The following is a 19,457-nucleotide window of genomic DNA, read 5'->3' on the forward strand; positions in this document are numbered from 1 at the left end:
TTATGAGGAGGAATCAGGAAAGTGAATGAGATAGTCATGCTCTGGATAGATTTTTTTTTTTCTTCAGATATTTTACCATGCTCTATGGATGGCTTGTAATAAACTTATTTGATGAGTGCTTTAAGACTTCCTATTTTGATGAATATGTAAAAAATGACATTAAGTTGAACCTGGATTCCTTACCTCATTTTCCTTCAGAATGTCCACAAAGAACGTACTTTCTTGAGAGAGCAAGTATAATAATTGGTGTTATTTAAAATAAATAAAAAGGAAACAAATGTATGGACAAATGGTCTGTCTTACCATTCAGCTTAACTGGAAAGGAATCTTGACTGAGACACTTTATTTTCATGCTTGCATCAATTTTGCTACTAAAATTTTATTTATTTTTTTTCAGGAGCCCTTAGAAACTTCTTTCAGTAGTGATTTCCTATGCTATTTTAAGCAGTGCAGTTGCAGCTTTGGAGAAATAGGTATAGGTATCCATTTGTATATATTTAGCAGGTTTTTTTAATGTAGATTTGTTGGTGAAAGGAAAAGCCCAATTTAAATATGTCAACCTAATCACTTCTATTTCTTATCAGGGAACTAAGGCCCTCCTCTTCTTTTGGCCCATTCATGTCTTCAGAATCCGTGTCCATAAGTAGTAGGTTCTTGCACTTGAATACCATCATATAGCAGAAAGGTAGTAGAACAATAGATCTCAGACCTAGTGAGTTGGAAAGGAGAATAAGGCAAAAAGATATAATAACTTTGGAGACCAGAAAAAACATGGGTTCATTGCTATCAATAGTAAAAACAAAGGAAAGCCAAAAGGCAGTGGAGATCAAATACAGAGGAAGGGAAGGGTGTTAGAGCTACTGGCATGTGCCTTAAGGAGGGAAAGCATAATGGTCTGTCACATTGTTTTCTCTCCTTTTTAAAAACAGTGACAACAAAACTTCCTCAGGTGAAATAATTAATTGCTCTGTTGGAAAAAAAAAAAGCACAAGAATACATTCAGAAGCATTGTTACTATTTTTTTTTTCTGTCATAGGTTAGCAGAATCATCGGTGGATCTTAATTTGAAATTGATGTGCTGGCGGTTGGTCCCTACGCTTGATTTGGAAAAAATTGTGTCTGCCAAGTGTCTGCTGCTAGGAGCTGGTACTCTAGGTTGTAGTGTTGCAAGGACCTTGATGGTAAGTCTTGAATTAATCATAAAAATCTGCTCTTCCTCTAGATTTCTGTATGATTTCTTTTGAGCAGTGGCCATGGCACACAGGGAAAAAATTCATTCCTCTGTATTAATGTACACATTTATATTATAAGTTGCAGGGAAGAGGTAAGATCTGTGGTGTATGGAAGTGACTTGAAATTCTGCAAATAGTAGCTAGTAAGAGAACCTTAACAGAATAATAACTTGTATTGAATTTACATAAGATTGAAAAATTCTGGAAAGAAATAGTAAACAAAATCAAATTCACAGTGAAGCATGTGAAATAAGTAGCTGTGCTGTTATTTGCTTTCAAGGATGTTTACCACATCCCCCTGAATTCTGTAGCTTTTGACTGATCACTGCTAAATATAGACAAACCAATTTACCTCTTCTCTAAGTTCAGAGTAAGTAAAAGGTTGTTGCTGTGAATGGCTTCAAAAGCTTCTGTAGCTTGATCTTGTAGGAAAACTGAATAAAGCTCTTCTTATTTTTTTGCCATTGGAGAGACAAAAGTATATGGCTAAGCCCATTATATACAAATTACTTTCTTGTTTAGGGTTGGGGAGTGAGGAAGATTACATTTGTTGACAACGCGAAGATCTCCTACTCCAATCCTGTGCGACAGCCACTGTACGAATTTGAGGACTGTCTTAGCGGTGGGAAGCCGAAGGCACTTGCAGCAGCAGACAGGCTACAGAAAATCTTCCCGGGGGTGGTAAGACTAGTATTTAAAAATCTCATAATAAAACCCTTAAGAGAGTACTGATGACTTTAAATAACTCTACCAAGTTCTAGTATTATTTAAGAATTATTGTCAGCACATGAGGATGGAGGAGGAATGCAAAATACATCACTTATTGATAAATTTATAAGCGTTTTAATGGATGGCAAGTCCTTGAAATAAGATGTATTGAGACAGTAAATATTTCTAATGATGAAATATAACTAAGGATCATCTGAATCATCTTGTGGCTCATGGATGGTTAAGTAATTCTTTTCCATGTCTATTATGTCCTGTGAAACTTAGGGTAGTAGTTTTTAACAGCCTGGGGAAGTTAGCAATACTTTTGGCCAAAGTACTTCCTCCTTTGAGGAACCTGGAAGTAATAACTTACTATCAAAATGAAGCAGTCGAAAGGGAACAAAATATAAGAATTATTTTTTTGTTATTTTGGAAGTGTATGATAAAAGACCCACCAATGCCAGTCTTTATCCTTTTTGACAGCAGGAGCATGCATTATATGAACATTATTCAGTGCACGGGTTTAAACACTCCTACTTTTTTCAGCACTAAAATTAGATTTAAATATATATACAGGTTTCTTCTATATCTGTACCCTTCTTTTGGGGTAGGAATTGATATTGCCTATAATTTCAGAATAGACACACTCTCAGATTGCTCTGTCATTAACAAAGTTTCTTTATACTCGCCAGGCACGTGATAGAAGTCTCCATTGAGATGTTCATATTTTTTACTTTGGAATTGGGACTGTCTTAGAGTAGGTAGCTATATTTACCAGAGCTCAACTGACAAGCAATATCTTAACCACTGAGTTTAACAACTAAAGGAGTTATGTACTGACACTGTACAATTCTGTATTTAAAATGCTTCTGTTAGTAGTCAAAATATTTGATCAATGAACAGTGAAATATAGATCAGTTATGTTGTTGATGATCAGCATTGTTAACAAGCTTTACAAGCTCCTTTCCAAACACTTTTATGCTCATTTTGATTTGATTGTTCTATGTTGTTCTGTTTTTATTTGTATTATTCCTATTATTGTCATTATTTAAGAATTTCAGTACTGGTACAAAGCAGTTACTTGATAAATACTATGTGTTCTTTGTTTCCTCATACCATGGACAGGTCATATTTGATCGCCTTCCAGTGTGACTCAAACAATTTTATAGCTATTTTTCCAGTGCTTGACTGCAGAAGTGTACCTCAACCACTGCTACTGGTGACTGCTGTCTTTTTTTTTTTTTTCCCAAGGGACAGTTATTCAAATAATGTTTAAGGTATTGAAGCTGCTAGGTTTGCGGTTATCTCTTTAGCCACTGGACAGAGCATTTCTGTGAATTCTAGTAAGATTTTAGTATTTTGTAAACCTTGTTAACAAATTTCTGCACAGCTAGTCTTCAACTTGACTTGTTCATTTTAATTTTTGAACAGCAATTACCTACTAAACCAGCACTCAAATGCCTTACAGGGCCTTGGTAAGTTGTTCATCAATACATTATTCATGTACAGCAAGGATTAAGTTCTATGCTCCTGGCACAGCTTTTCAGAGCAGGTAATGGCAATGGAAAGTAAAATACTCCACCAGTGATTGACCAGTGTCTGTACTGATGGTGCAGATTCTGGGCTGTCGTAGCGGGGACAAAGTGGAGTTACTCTGTTAAGAGCATTGTAGTGCACCTTGGACTCCACATTTTACTCCTGTATGAGATCTGAAAAAAAAGAAAGCATCCTTTTGCTATCATTGATGAAAATATTACCCAAATGAATTTCTCCAAGTTGATATATTTGTTGGTGGGTTAGCTGACAATTTTTTTTTGTTTAGGGATGAGTATGATATGTAGAATGTATATTTGTTTCTTCTGGTTGTTTAGCTCACCTGGATTTATGATTTGTGCGTGCACTTGGAGTGTAGAAAATTGCTTTCCACCAACCTTTCTTCTCTGTCCATGTGATTATTTTTTTCCATGTGATTTTGTTTGGTTCATCAAGCTTTTAAATTTTGGCTTTACAATTGTTAGTTGCTTAAGGTACAGTGATAGCCTTGGGTAAGGCCTATGCTTCTGCAACACAAATGGAGGATCAATTGTTCTCTGATACCAGATGGCTGACAGATTGTGTTAGTGTGTTTCCAAATGAGCAAGCGAGTTGTTTACATTGTATATGCTTATTTGGCTCTTTAGCTATTTTCTGCTCAATATGTTTTATCCAAATATGGAGTTGGAAGAGATGAATGTTTCTGCAATATGAATGAGCTCTTTGAGTATCTGTGCAATGCGAGCCTCCAGGCAGTCAAGGCCTGGAGTCGCAAGTCTCAGAAGTGGTTTTCTTACGTATCAAGTTCATGTATGGCTGGTGAAATTACATGAAAATCAATCAAGACTATTGATCTTCTCTGAATGAATTTAAAACATGAGAATGGATATGTTGTATCCATCTTAGTGTAACTGAATTGATATTGAATATTAAATATAAACTTAATAGTGTCCATCCTGTTAACATTGTGCGTAAAGTGGCTGCAAAGACAATCCAGGTTTTGCATAACTTCAATATGATGGTAATTGTCAGAAAGATCTATCTTCTTGCTTTTCTTGTGATGTTTGTTCTCCCTGGGACTAGAAGCAGTTTAGCTATCTTCTGGCAGTGATTTGTTAGACCTAATTAGCCTCCTGAGAGGCTGGGCTTGTTAGTTCAGGCACAGAGCCACCTGAACATCATTGGTTTGCTCTCATGATCCAAACTATCCAAACTTGTGTTGAGCAGCTCTGTTTTTGGATAAATATAGCAGCTGAGACTACCATTCACTCAAACGTTTGCACTGTGCTTTAGTTTGTAGTACTGATACACTAAGAGATACAAAGAATAAAGTTGCCATTCTGCCAAACAGTGATTAAATTTATATTCTACAATTTGTATTGCACTTAGGATTACTATAATGTGTTATTTTTTTTTTCTATTAAGTCACATGTTTATTTTTTATTTCCATGCAGAATTCAGAAGGCTATAACATGAGCATTCCTATGCCTGGCCACCCAGTGAATTTTTCTGAAGTAACGATGGCACAAGCACGGAAGGATGTGGCTACACTTGAAGAGCTTATTGATGCTCATGATGTTGTTTTCCTACTTATGGACACTAGAGAGAGTCGGTGGCTCCCAGCTGTTATTGCAGCCAGCAAGAGGAAGGTAGTGTATCACACATTGATAAACAAGAGCTGAAATATAGTGACAAGGAGGTTAGCAATCGGCTGTATATACCTAAAAGACCCATATGGGGCATTGAAACGTTTTATCAGTCTGTTGTGACTGTGCAAAGATGTTGTCTTGCTTTCTGTATCCTCAAAGGTTCTGTATAAGACAGAAAGAGAATGTTGAAGGGAGGAAATAGGTACTTCAATCACAGAAGCATATAGGTTGAAAGGGTCCTCTGGTGATGATCTGATCCAAATCCCTGTTTGATTTAGGGCCAGCTTACAGCATGTTGCTCAAGGTCTTCTCTAATCATCATCTTTTGAGCATCTCTAAGGGGAGATAGTGCATAGTAAAGTGACTAAGAGAAGTGACTTTGTATAAGAGAAACATTGTAAGGAGGACTAAATCTATTAAAATAATAAATGACTGAAAGGGGATGTGAACTGTAGCAAATTGTTTGAAACTGTATTTTCAAAATTTATCTAAAATGTGAAAAACAGAGTGTGTTCTGAACTGAAAACGCACATCTGCACTTTTGGTCAAAAGTTAAGTTTTTTTTTTCCTAATTAACTTATCTGATATATGCTGTTGTGCTGAGCTGATGCATCTAAACTCTGTACATGACTCTTAATCAGGTAATGCAGAAATAGATAAAGCAAACAACAATGTATCAGTAATATTGTCATGTTAGACATAGAAATGACATGAGAGGGCTACAGTACATGAAATTAAGATCTTGAATTCTTATATTAAAAATGAGTATCCTAAACTTTATATTCTGTATAGTTAATATTATAGGAGATTGGTAACACTATATGCATAAGCGTTAACGTAGTCAAAATGTCAAAACATCTTTGTGATAGGTGTACATGAAGCAGATTGAGAAGTTATGTATAAGCTTAACAGAAATGTTTCCAGGAGAGTCACAAAAGCATTTGGGGAGAATAGTTTGAGCCACTTTTGCCATGTTCTACAAATCAGATATCTGAATCAGATACGGATGGTGGAGCCTTTAATTTTATTTGAATATTCTTGAAGACAACATGGCATCCAAACTTTTCCTGTGAAAGAATATTCTAAATTTCACAGGAAACTGCATAGTTCTCTCAATTACTACAGTGGGAAAATAGTGTTTTGTAGAATCCAACTAATTTATCCTGAATACTTATTTCCTTTCCCACTGTGACATAGACCTTTGTAAAATAGTCTCTACTAATCCTGATATTTCTTAATTTAGGAATTGTGCAGTTTCGTGTTTGCTCAGATAAAATAGCACAATTGGAAAATACCCATGTTAAGCTTTGAAGATGTCAGCTTAACTGCAGTGCACTTCCTGTGTGTTTTGTGGCACAAATGTAATGATGTCCATAGCAATTTAAGTTGCGAACTTAACATAAGACAGTAAAAGAAAACAGTACATGTGACAGGGCTGCGTCAATGTTATTGGAGATAGATATAGATATATATCTATATAAAATTTCTTCAGTGGTTTTTCAGCTATGGCAACTCTAGTTTCCTAATCCTTAGTAGTTGTGTGTGGTTTCTTCTGTTTGTGTGTTGCACCTGGGGCACAACAACCCCAAGCAGAGCTACAGGCTGGGAGATGAGTGGTTGGAGAGCTGCCAGGCAGAGAAGGACCTGGGAGTGATGGTGGACAGTCGGCTGAATATGAGCCAGCAGTGTGCTCAGGTGGCCAAGAAGGCCAACAGCATCCTGGCTTGTATCAGAAGCAGTGTGGCCAGCAGGGCTAGGGAGGTGATCGTCCCCCTGTACTCAGCTCTGGTGAGGCCGCACCTCGAGTACTGTGTTCAGTTTTGGGCCCCTCGCTACAAGAAGGATGTGGGGGTGCTTGAGCAAGTCCCAAGAAGGGCGACGAAGCTGGTGAGGGGCCTGGAGAACAATTCCTACGAGGAGCGGCTGAGGGAGCTGGGCTTGTTCAGCCTGGAGAAGAGGAGGCTCAGGGGCAACCTTATTGCTCTTTATAAGTGCATTAAAGGAGGCTGTAGTGAGGTGGGGGTTGGCCTGTTCTCTCACGTGCCTGGTGACAGGACGAGGGGGAACGGGCTGAAGTTGCACCAGGGAGGTTTAGGTTGGATGTTAGGAAGAACTTCTTTACTGAGAGGGTTGTGAGGCATTGGAACAGGCTGCCCAGGGAGGTGGTGGAGTCACCATCCCTGGAGGGGTTTTAAAAGATGTTTAGATGTAGAGCTTAGGGATATGGTTTAGTGGAGGACTTGTTAGTGATAGGTCAGAGGTTGGACTTGGTGATCTTGGAGGTCTCTTCCAGCCTAGACGATTCTGAGATTCTGTTTTCATAAAAAGTGAAGAGTGCAAAGGAGAGAATACAGATTTTTGGTATTTGCAAATTAGTTTTATCTTGTAATTTCAAGTATATTCCCCTTTCTCCTCATGTTTGTTCTTCTGAACTTAACTGAATTTCCTCTGGTCCTGCTTTGCAAGCAAGAAAGATTTTTTTCAAATCATTTAACAAATGAAAACAGTAAGTAGAACTCTCCTTTTCAGTTTTGTTTTACAAAAGCCAAGGATATAGTTTGTTCTTTCTTAATTGACATTACTTATGGTATTTCATATGCCAAATTAAAACGTTATTCAATTTCCTCAGGTTAAGCATTACAAACAAGTAACCACTAAAGTTAGTGTATTTTCTTTAATTCTTTATCTTAAGTCAATTTAAAGAGATTTCTGATCCTAAGCAATAGCTCTGTATACCGAAGTTGTCTTTGGTACTGTACTTTGAGGCCAAATTTCTTATTTTCTTCAATAGTTCTGTGCTGTTAGCTTAGTGCCTGACTTAGTGTCTGACTGCATCACTGTTATTTCATTTTCATAAGATCACTGTGATATATGCAGATGGGATATGCACAGCACGGAAACATCAAGGCCTCCCAGCTGAAATGCTTGGCATCAGCTTTTCAATGTACTTTGTGTTAAGCATATAATGAGAGCTCTACTTCAAATGTGAATTTGTAGAGCAGCTGCAAATCTAAAGTACTGCTGAAGTTTTGACCTTAAGGTCTCAAAACAAGCATGTGGGGAAAAATGAAGAACATTATGATAATCTGTGTAAATTTATCTATGAAGGGGTACATGGGTAGAAATAAGAGTCAGTTTCCCCACGGGGTTATCATTCAGTTGCCTTAATGATCTTGCATCTACCTGCAGTCCTTCCTCCCAAAACAACTTAAGTTTAAGGACAGTTTAAGGACTGATTCTGTGATATTCTGGTCATAACAAAAACTTTATCTGCTTAACTTTATATAAACTTCAGATTACTCTCAGCACTTGTCACAAGCTGAAGGGGAAAATGATGACAAAGCAATCGTGCATCATTGCTGCTTGTGGCCCCCATGTGACTAAACAGATGCATATGAAGATCATAAGTAACAATTGCTTTCCTCTCTGAGCAGGATTTTTGGGGATAACAGAAGTCACATAGGATTGTCCCCTAATTGTGGACTTCTGAAGCAATTTAGCATTTTTGGAATTTTCCACATATCAGAGAATCTGGTTTGGGGTTTGCTGTTTTTGTGGCTAGGATGATAGATAGGCGGTGAGGTTGTCTGTATACAGATTTTTTTTTTTAAAAACTTACAGTGAACCTTGAGGCCTTTTTCCCTCCTCCCCCTTAAAGCTCAGTTCAAATTTGTTCTTCTCTCTTTATTCTTCATAGTTGGTCATCAATGCTGCATTGGGATTTGACACATTTGTTGTTATGAGACATGGACTAAAGAAACCAAAACAGCAAGAATCTGGTGATTCGTGTTTCAGCAATGCCTCCAGTTCTTCTGACCTGTTGGGATCATCACTCTTTTCAAATATCCCTGGCTATAAACTGGGTTGCTATTTCTGCAATGATGTTGTGGCACCAGGGGATGTGAGTAGAACCTTATGCAAATGGTGGTGATTATGCATCTCTTTTGTTGTGAATTGAATTCTTATTTCCTTTAAATGGTATTTTGTCAGGGATCCTTTTTATGTTGAAGTATAGATGATTAAAAAATAGTTCATATTTTATTTGGAACATCAAATAAATGAATTGCACATAACTAAAGATGTTTTGTGTAGTAGAGCAGCTAATTACTTTTGAGTTACTTTTTTCTTCTTTTTAGAATTGTCTATCTTTGTAGTCCACCAGGGATCGGACATTGGATCAGCAGTGTACAGTCAGTCGACCTGGATTGGCAATGATAGCTGGAGCTCTTGCAGTGGAATTAATGGTTTCTGTTTTACAGCATCCAGAAGGGTGAGTCATTTCTGAGACAAGGAGTGGTGTTTAAGAGATGTTCTCTGAGAAATAAGAGGTTTTTTAATATAATCTTCTGGGAGAAGGAAGAGGGAAGTACACGTTAAGTAGGGCAATTCTGTAATGTGTGATGTTGCCTGTAAGTTAATCTAATTTATAGGCCATATCTTCTGTTACTGTAATTTAACAGTATTAAGAGAACTGAATGATCAAATCTCTATATATATTTTTTTGTATTGGAGATTGGCAGTTTTCCCTCCTTCTGAGCTCAAAAGTAGAAAAGTACTGAGAATATTTCAGAAGAACAGTGTGTTTCCTGTTACTAGATCTTGGCATTCCTTTGCTGAAGAGCGTGTTTTAGTGTAATGAGGAACTGTCATAAACACTTCTGTCACACAAAGGGCTTTCAGATAAGCAAAGTGTTTCAAAATCTTAGCTAAAATTAAGTGGGCTTAATTCAGAAATGACTCTGGAATTCTCTAACCTGAAATTTAGACTTGTTTTTCTTCTTAAAAATCTTTGAAAGAAAAGGAGAGCTAGGTTTGGATATGAGTATGTTACAAGTCTCTAAGTTCTGAAAAAGGATTTTTGTATTTTCCTGCTGAAGCCTGGTTACTACTATGAAACAGACTTTCTAGGTTCTAAACTGCAACCTGTAATGAAATATATGGTAACTTACTGTTCAGTATGTTGTCATTGTTCTGACTTTGATTCTTGGATTTTTGGCAGTGGTTATGCTGTGGCCAGCAGTAGTGATGATAGAATGAATGAACCACCTACTTCTCTTGGACTTGTTCCTCATCAGGTAAGTGATCTGTGAGTAAATGTTTTCGTTTAAAAGCTGGGTACTGATATAAGACCCATATCGCAGCCTGTTTCCTTAATAGAATACACTGTATGCTGGTCTGATTCTTTTCCCACAAGGACTGAGTCTCCGTGCTTGGTTTAAAAATAAATAAGAAGCCATCATAAAAGCCAAGGCTGTAGTGTTCCTGGCAATGTTTCTGTCTACTTAGCAGGAATTTATTTGGACAGAGGAATCCCCTAACAGGCAACATTTTAATATGTAACCTTTGACTTTTCCCTATCAGAGCTGAGACTGTGAGCATCTCAAAGTTGCTCTTATTTTCTTTTTAAATTCACTCTTAGGTTGAAAAATAATGTTAAAATTCAGCCAACATCTATTATAGTTCTCTAAAATATTCCTGAATTTTGGATGCAGTACATCAGTCTTCATTTTGTTCTACTCAACCCAAACTCGAGTTACAAATTAGTGTTTAAGGTACTATTTTCACGATAACAAAGACAAGTCTATCCAGTATATCGATACGGTCTTTCAAAGTACTGCCCTGTTGATCTTACCCACTTAATCAGATATCCTGTGATGTATCACTGGGGATTTAAAGTCTTTTGCTCCTCTTGCTTTATATTGCTTATCTGAGTATCTCTTTGTTCAGATGCATCTGTTGTATAAATAATTCTTTTCTGTTTATAAATGATGTGTTTGGATTCTCTTTGTTTTTTGTGTGCTCAGAGTGAATCTTAATTCAGAAAAACACAAAGGTACTACTGTGCTTTCTTTTGTGATGTCCAGCTAATCACAGAGAAGTCTACATAAAATTAGTCTAATTTTGTTTATAGTTTTATGTAGTAACCAGTATTTACACATGGATCATGTTTTACAGTGGGGTTCCCTGGGCTTTATCTGTTTTTTTGTTTTTTTGTTTTTTTCTGTTAACTCCGGAATCTCTCCAGTTCTCTCTCAAGTGTGTGTCTCCTATGCCCTTGGAGCTTTTCTGCTTGTTACAGTGGGCACTGTCAGCTACAGCATTGGTAGAGAATATCTTGTTCTCCACAGACTTGTTTTGATCCTGTCAGAGTACCTTGTAACAACTATCTGTCCTCATTGGTGGTCATAATCCATAATCTGCTCATCTGGAAAGTTATCAACAGTTTCTGGCTTTGGTGTTAATTGATTTGTAACTTTCACAATGACAAGTTGTTTGCAGTCAGGGCACTCCATTATAAACTAAGTTACTCCCTTAACCCTCTTGTAGCTAATATGCTAATGCTGTTGTCAACAAGACCCAACCTGAGACAACTGCTGCAGTATCTTTTTGCTCTCCTATCTCAAGAGAAAGAGCCAAATCTGTCTGTCACTCATTTGATGATCCAGGATAATCTCCTGATTTAGTTCTGAATAAGATTTTGCTTTCTTAGTTGAAAACTGTATGGCATAATTAAAATCTTTCGTAGTTTTCTGTAATCATCTTGATGCTTTCCTCTGATATGAAATAATGCTGAGATGTTCATTTTTAAATGTAACGTCAATAATTTTGAAAGTTAAAACTTTGAGTCTTGTTTCACAAAGGGACTTTGTTTCAAAATTATGACTTTATTCCAAACCTCTGGAAAACAGTTCTGAACTTTCTCTTAGCATCTAAGAAAAGCAATTTTTTTTCCAAAGAAAAGCTAGAAATAGTAAGGTATTTAGCATATACTTTAGGAAGTTTACTCCTTTCTACTTGAAAAATAATTTTATATATTTCCTTATGAGAATGTTGAGACTCTAGTCAGATGTCTGCCATTTTTTTATACCCCTATGTGATTTTACATGCAGTATTTTTCTGTTTTGGGCTATACTTTTGAGATCAGATTAAAGTCCATATTTGAGATGGATCATATCTTGCTATTAAGTTATCACTTGTCAACTGTATATCTGTTTTCACACTTGTGTAGTGACTGTCATGAATGTCTTCTCTAGTTAGACATTCTAACACGTTTAGTAGATATAGATTGTAAAGCATGTTTTTGAAATATCATGACAACTAATCGTTTTACAACCGCTGATTTGTTTGAGCAGTCATCCATCAAATCAATTCAGTGAGCACGCTACTTTCTCTAGCAATCTAGAATTAATGTACTTTCCGGTGTTTGTTTGTGGTGTTCTGTGGTTATTTTATTACCAGTCCTCAGTATTGAGAACTTGTTCCTTAGTGGCTAATAAATTCTGTACACTCATAGTCTTTGTCATAAGTGAACCAAACATATTTCCAGGGAGTGTCTTGGAGTTCCCAAGATAACAGAAATACAAAACATGTGGTGTCAGAAAGACTTGATTTTCTTGTTTTCCTCTTTTCCTGGGTGTGGTTTGTGGTTGAGAATGACTGCATTTTTGCATTCTAACGTTGTGGATGGCTTGGTTTTTCTACAAAATTGTCGTGGAGTTAATGCTATTTAAGTTGCTGGTGGCTTCCAAGATGTGTGCCATTGCAACTGCATTAAATATGTAGAGTGTGTTTTGAAAGTGTTTTCTATGATAGACTTCCATGTTAATTCAAGCATTATTACTTGTATTGCAGAGCTACATAAGTTTTGTTCTTAGTGAGCGCTCTCTGTCCTAGCAGACCTTTAAAAGCACAGAGTAAAAAGGATAATCAATGTTACAGTTTCAGAGTTCAGTCAAACCAGTCACACTGTTTGCAGAGCTATCCCTGTTACAAGAAACTATGGTCTAGAATTTTAAAACTAAGTATCAGTAATATTGTATTAACAGCATAATTTAGTCATGTACAACAGTAATTTTTTCCCGTCCCTATAACATGTTTTTCAGATTGCGTTTAACTTGTTATACCATGGCTTTTTGGGGACTGGAAAATTAAGTAAAAAATACACTCAAACTGCAGGTGGTGCTGTGCCTCTATGTTTAAACAGTCTTGTGTTCAGACAGTTGTACCATTATTTATATATAGAAAAACATCAATATATGCTGTGTATAAATTCAGTACAGCTGGTGGTGGTGGTCTTCATTGTGTTAGACCATTACTACCCTAGTTACAGCTGTTCTTCATCGTTATGCTGAATGTGTCCAACTCAGAGAATTTTGGAAGTATGTTTTTTATAATTATAAAAGTGTTGTATTTTTTTTTATCTTCCAGATCCGTGGGTTTTTATCAAGATTTGATAATGTTCTGCCGGTCAGCCTGGCATTTGATAAGTGCACAGCCTGTTCCCCCAAAGTAAGTCTGAGTTTTCACTGTACTTTGTCTATATACAGAATGTTTTGCTCTAGGTCAGTCTTGTGAAGCCGAGGTCTGCTTTGTATTTAACATTTTCTTAGGGCTCGGAATCTGTGTTCTCATTTTTTGCTGAAGTTCTTTTTGCCCTCATGCTCATTTTTTAGCTGTTTTCCAATTTTCATTTTTTTGCATAACCTATCAGTATGCTATCTCCACAAACATTTTGCTCACAGCTGGATGAAAGCAGAGATGAGAGATGACACATTTCTAAAAAGTTTATCACGTATGTACTGTTAAATGCTTCTAGCTTTATAGGAAGAAATAAAATTGCCATTTTTGTTTAAGAAATTTTTTCTGATGTCCAGGGAGTAAATGTATCTGTTTAAATGTCTTGAAGTTAATATTGTTACAAATATGTGAAGTTGTCTAAATTTGTGTTTTATGGTATAAAACAATATATAAGAAATACATAAAAAAAAAAAGTACTTCCATAACGTTTCTTTATTGAAAAAAACTGTTTCATTTTGATGCTGGTGTTGACAGTCCTGAGTCACCTAATGGATTTACAGCTGTTGCTAGGATCTGAGCTATGTCTTGCCAGAACACTAGGGCAGCCCGCTAATGTGTCTGTGTGAGGCCTCCTCTTCAGTCTTGGATTGTTTTCCTGTATTGTGGCCTTAAAGTTTTTCTGGCAAGTTTTCTATGGCAGTGTAGCGCAAGCTTAAGAAGCTTTGACTGGGATATCTCAATATGAAGATTCAGAAGTTTTGACTCATGATTTGGCCTGCTTGGGAGTGCCATTAATTTAGTTAACTTTTATGTACCTAGGGACTTATTGCAAGAATTTCTTTCCATTGTTTCCACTGCAGTTATCCTTCCTGTTTCAAATAGCTATCAAAAACTCTTGAGGGACTATCATTTTTTTGAGACTTTAAGATGTCTTGCAGAAATTCTTCTTTTACAGAATTCCTGTTATTTCTCCAGGCTGTCCTGGTACATTTGACAAGTTTTGGTGGAATTTCTATGTCCATTTTCTCCTCAAAAGTTCAACCATGAAACTTAAAACTGCAGTTATTTTTTAAGCAATGTGTATCTACCCTCTTGAATAGCTAAAAGCACGGCAGTAGTTAGAAGTGATAAAAATTTTAAAACAAGCTTGCTTTCTTTTTTCGTTTTATTTCTGATTCAGGGACATATTGATATATGAAAACATACATTGATGTAGATAAATTAAATGCAGGTATCAATTTTTTGTTAGCAAATCATTTCCTCTTGGAGGTCATTTTAAGAGAGCTCTGTTTTAAATAAACAGACTTGATGATTTAATAAAAACTGACTTGGATTTTAGCAGCTGTGCTATTCCCAGAGAGATCGCTTTTCATGTGGTTTGAGTATTAAATTACTTTTGTGCTGAAAAGGTTGCTTCATTGGCGCACGTATTTCCTTACAGTAGAAACACAGCATTTGTTTACTTTGCTAACTTTCTGTTTATTAGCATAAGAGTATGTCACCCTGTATTATCTGGAAATCTGATGCTGATACTTTGAAATGACAAATCCAATTACTATTTAATTGCAGCCTGTGTGTTGTTGTTGCTTTTTTATAAGTGCATTTATGTCAGATTTGCTGTAGATTCAAACTTTTAGTAAGGAGAGAAGTAGCTTTTCTGATATAATTGAATTTGCTGGTCCCTCGTCTTTTTTCTTATGTCAGCATTCCCATTCTTGAGCTCTTGTCACTTGAACTCTTCAAACATAAAACTAATGACTAAGGCATTCTTAAAAAATGTAGCAGTGCAGCTGGATGACTTAGAAGAAGCTGCTAATGATCTGCATGTTTAGAGATTAGATTCCACTTCGTTTTGACTCACAGTCATGACTTAGTTTTTCTGTTTCTGAAACTGAACAACCCAGACATCCTAGCAGCCAGCTATTCCTTACCCAGAATTGTCCTAAACAGGCTGCACGCCAGACGAGCTTCCCACAGGCAATTGTTCAGGAATTTTGGGATGGTCGCAGCAGGAAACCAATCTATTTTTATTCCGGGCCAAATTTTCCTCGTATGATTTCCCCCTGTGTATTTTTCTGGTGCTGCACAATCGTGTGCTTGAACAAAAGTCTCTCTCGGGGCTACCAGCACTGCACGAGCCAGTTTAGTAGTAGGTGTGAGGAGCTGGATAAGCTTTGCTATTGCACTTCCCTCATCCGTGGTGAACTTGTTCTTTTAATGGGAGAGGAGAGTCCAAAGTTCTTGGTATAGATACTTGTTTTTATGACCTGTTTTTCTTAATCAATGAAGTATTACTTGGTGTGCTAATTAAGAGGCTCCTTTAGCCTGTTGGGAGCAAAATAAGGCTACTTTCTCATGATATAATGGTGAGACTCATTACAGTCCCATATGAAGGTAGGCTGGTCATGATTCATGCAGGCAACTGGCTGAAGCCTTGAAACATAGAAGTTAAAATATTTATTTTTCTCAATACAAAGCTGCTAATGTTAATATTTTATTGAGGGCAATGAAATTTTTCCTGTCCTTGCTCCTCCTCGTGCATCCTGGAATGACTCGGGAGACCTCACAGATTCACAGGGCTTAATGTCAGAAAAGGTGATTGCTACAAACCAACAAGGGTATACATGTCCCCTGTTCTCATCTATAGCTTACAGATGTTATTTCCTCCTGAGTTCAGATTTGTAGTCCACTTTTTGGAATACATCCCAATTTTCTGTAAAATATTTCTTTACTTCCATTATTAAATTTGTTCTGAGTTGGGATCATCTCCACTGTCAACTTTAAGAGCAGAGAATTACTCTTTAAACTTAAACGTTCTTAAACTTCTTATTCGGCATGCTGAAAAATTGTGCTGCTAAAGTCATAGCTTTTTAAATACTGAGGAATTTTACTGACTCTGCCTTTAAATGCTTTTCCAGTGTCATTGCATTTCATGAAAGGGTAGATACCAGGATCAGGGATGGTATTCTGGGCACTGTTACCATTTCTGTTTTCAGTCAAGATATTTCCCTGCCCTTACAGATGTTTTCCTTTTTTAACATCCCAGGAATAGTTTAAACTGTCACTTCTGCTGTGACATTTACTAAGCGCTTGCATTGCATAAATTATTTGCGAGTGTTTCAGTTTTGAAATCTATTATCGTGTAGACATAACAATGCTTTTATTGTTCTCATCTGCTATCTGCTTTGCATGCATTTTTACTGTAAAGGGCTCAGATCGGTTATGACAGTAGCTGGCATTATTCAGGAACCTACTGATTATTTTTTTCAGTTGAGATAATTTTAATTTTGATTTCAGCAAGACCCTTCATACTTGCCCTAACTGCATTGAGAAGAGACTTTCACATTTGGATTTTCTGAGTAATAACCTAGACATTTCTCAATTCAAGTATTGTGTTGATGTTAAACAGAGACATGTATATCATGGGACGGGAAAAAAAAGGTTTGTTTTTTCCTTAAAAAAAAGCCATCTTGCATGGCTTGCAGAAATGATGGAGGAAGTGGGGAGAAATGCTTGTCCTTCAGGATTGAACACTTTAAAAAAAAAAAAAAAAAAAAAAACTATTTTAAATAGTTGTTTCTATAGCTGTGCTCTAACATTGTCTTTGTAATCGAGTCTGTTTGTAACTTATTTCCTGAACTTGCAGATGTTAGCGTTTGACACTTGTATGTACAGTGCAGCCTCTGTATTAATATTGGACAGATTTCATTCAGGCTTAATGCATCATTAATATATGTAGGCATGCTTTCTGCACACTGAGTTAAATGTAACTTTTCTTACTCATAATGTAGCTTAAAAAGTTGCTTTTCGAGAAGTGACTTACAGAATTTTATTACTTTTCTTATCCTCAAAAAAAGTCATTGTAACTGGGAGGAGCAGGTATCAGGATTATTTTGCCCATAACTTAAGAAATTTCAGTCTTTACATCTGTGGATGTTTATTTTAACTTCAGTAGGAGAATTAAAATACTTATTTTTCAAAATTTGTCACCATGAGGATGGCTTTACTTTTGGTTGCCAGAAAGTTGCACATTCTTGAAATCTTATTTAAAAAATAATGATTTTTGATTACAAAATCAACAAAATATGATGTAGATTATCTCAAGGAAAAGCATACTAACAGAAAGAAGTTGTGATGCTTACTAATAATGCAACATCATACACTAAGAAATGATCACCATGGAAATGTGACCATTATAACCAAATTTTATCTTCTTAGAGAAGAGTGCTGCAAAAATCTTAAAAGTAACCTTAACTTTAAACATCTTGTGAGCAGAGGAAATGGGTGAGAAATCGGGGGGTGTATTCTAAAGTGTCTGTATAGACAGGATGGATGAGGATTAGAAAATGGAACTGAAAAGAGAAGCACTGAAATCTAATGAGTTGAGAGAGAGCTCCTTATCTCTGTCATATATTTAAAAATAAATAAATAATGATGTTAATGAAGTGTATGTAGTTTGGTGTAACAGACAAACCTCCTTGCACATAAGCTCTACAACAAAGCTGTGGGGAAAGGTAGGAAATATTTACATTCAATACTTATATTCTTAAATCATACCACTTAAAAAACTCAGAAAGCAGGTTGAGATTCCCATGTGTTAGCACTGTTATGGCTAGATTGTAAGAGTCAGAAGTGACTTATGTACTGCACCAGTTATTCAGAGTCGTGGGATGCAGGTTTGTTGATGTTTAAGAGCTAACATCGTATGGTATTAAGGAGAATTCTGGTTGTTTAAAAATTCAGGCAGATCACAAGAAGCATAGTTCAAGACTTTAATGAATCCTGCTGCTGGCAGTGACTTATTTGTTGTCTTCTCCCTTCCCCCTGACATGGTGATGCTGGAAATCTTTAACGAGCAATTGCTCTTAGCTATTCTGTTGTCTTCACTGTAACATTTAGCATGTCTGTGAAATAGCTGCTTAATCAATTTGTTTTTCATATGTTTTCTTCAACTAAGAAACTTGTAGTAAGTATAGAACAATCGAGGAGACATTTCAAGTTAAAAGCTCTTTTTGGAGAGTCTTTTAAAGTCTTTATTTTTGGAAACAATTTGCTCACTTTACTCTCCTGTACCTCCCCCCCCCCCCAAAAAAAAAAAAAAAAGAAAAAAAGAAAAATCTAACTTACAGGAGAGTCTAATTTATTTATTATTACTTATCTTAAGGAGTGGAAACTAGCGTGCCTCTTTACAACAAATCAGTATGACATTCTTCCATTTTAGCTTATGTTCGCATATTTATAAGTATGAAGAATTGGCATGGTTTGTACAAAGTTAAAGATCAGTTGGTGTCTTGAGACTAAACCACCCACCCAAATATTTTCGCATGGGTGAGGACTTGTTTTGGGTTCAGGGCTCTCAGCACTGAGAGGAGGATGCATTTTCAAAACTTCTGACTTCAGGATAAGTAAATCTTAGCATCTCAGAAGCTAGCAGCTGTATGTGCAATGTCAAAATATTTGTTTTGAGTGTGGGTGTTTGCAACTGTGTTTAAATGTTGAGAGCTGGAGGTTTGCATCTTTCATGTTTTGCTGAGCAAAACCAGTTTTTATTGCCCAGCCTACTATCCCAAGATAATTGTCTTTTTTTTTCCTAGCCAGTCCATTTGTCTTCATCACGTAAGAGTTTTTCTTCCCAGACGGCAGATACAACCGTTAGATAGCTTAGGGAGTTTAAATACGGCGTGGCGTAGAAAACATGCTTAAATAACAATGTAAAACACCATTCTTCCCCAAATCATTGTTGTCAGGGGTCTTGTCTTGGCACAAGGGAGAAGATAGCTAAGGCTTACTGTAGGGAGTGTGTAGAAGCTGCTCTCCAGTATTGGGTTCTTTGCAGTGGAAGTTTTCAACTCTGGTTATGAAGGCTTCTTGAGATGGAGGAGGAAAGAGGAAGGGAGAAAAAGGAACAAAGAACGTACAACTCTCCAGAACTTCTTATTCCCTCTTTCTTCTGCTCCAGAAAATCAGCAATTATACTGTTATTACTGTTGGTTTAGGAATAATAGAGCTGCTAGATTAAGAATCCCTTTCTAGTAAT

General features: G+C 36.5%; 1 protein-coding gene across 10 annotated transcripts in view; it reads left to right on the plus strand.

The window, feature by feature from the left end:
• Positions 1 to 19,457, plus strand: part of ATG7 (autophagy related 7) — a 105,112-nt gene that overhangs the window by 13,238 nt on the left and 72,417 nt on the right. For all 10 annotated transcript variants that reach the window (XR_011100122.1, XM_068694044.1, XM_068694050.1 and 7 more), the window contains exons 11-17: positions 1,037 to 1,181; positions 1,755 to 1,913; positions 4,928 to 5,122; positions 8,820 to 9,023; positions 9,277 to 9,392; positions 10,122 to 10,197; positions 13,331 to 13,411. Coding sequence is in view for 9 of the 10 variants with exons in the window: in XM_068694044.1 (XP_068550145.1) it covers positions 1,037 to 1,181; positions 1,755 to 1,913; positions 4,928 to 5,122; positions 8,820 to 9,023; positions 9,277 to 9,392; positions 10,122 to 10,197; positions 13,331 to 13,411 (976 nt within the window). In the remaining variant the exon portion in view is untranslated. The remainder of the gene's footprint in view (positions 1 to 1,036; positions 1,182 to 1,754; positions 1,914 to 4,927; positions 5,123 to 8,819; positions 9,024 to 9,276; positions 9,393 to 10,121; positions 10,198 to 13,330; positions 13,412 to 19,457) is intronic.

Source organism: Anas acuta, chromosome 11 (genome assembly GCF_963932015.1).
Source record: "Anas acuta chromosome 11, bAnaAcu1.1, whole genome shotgun sequence".
NCBI lineage: Eukaryota > Metazoa > Chordata > Aves > Anseriformes > Anatidae > Anas > Anas acuta.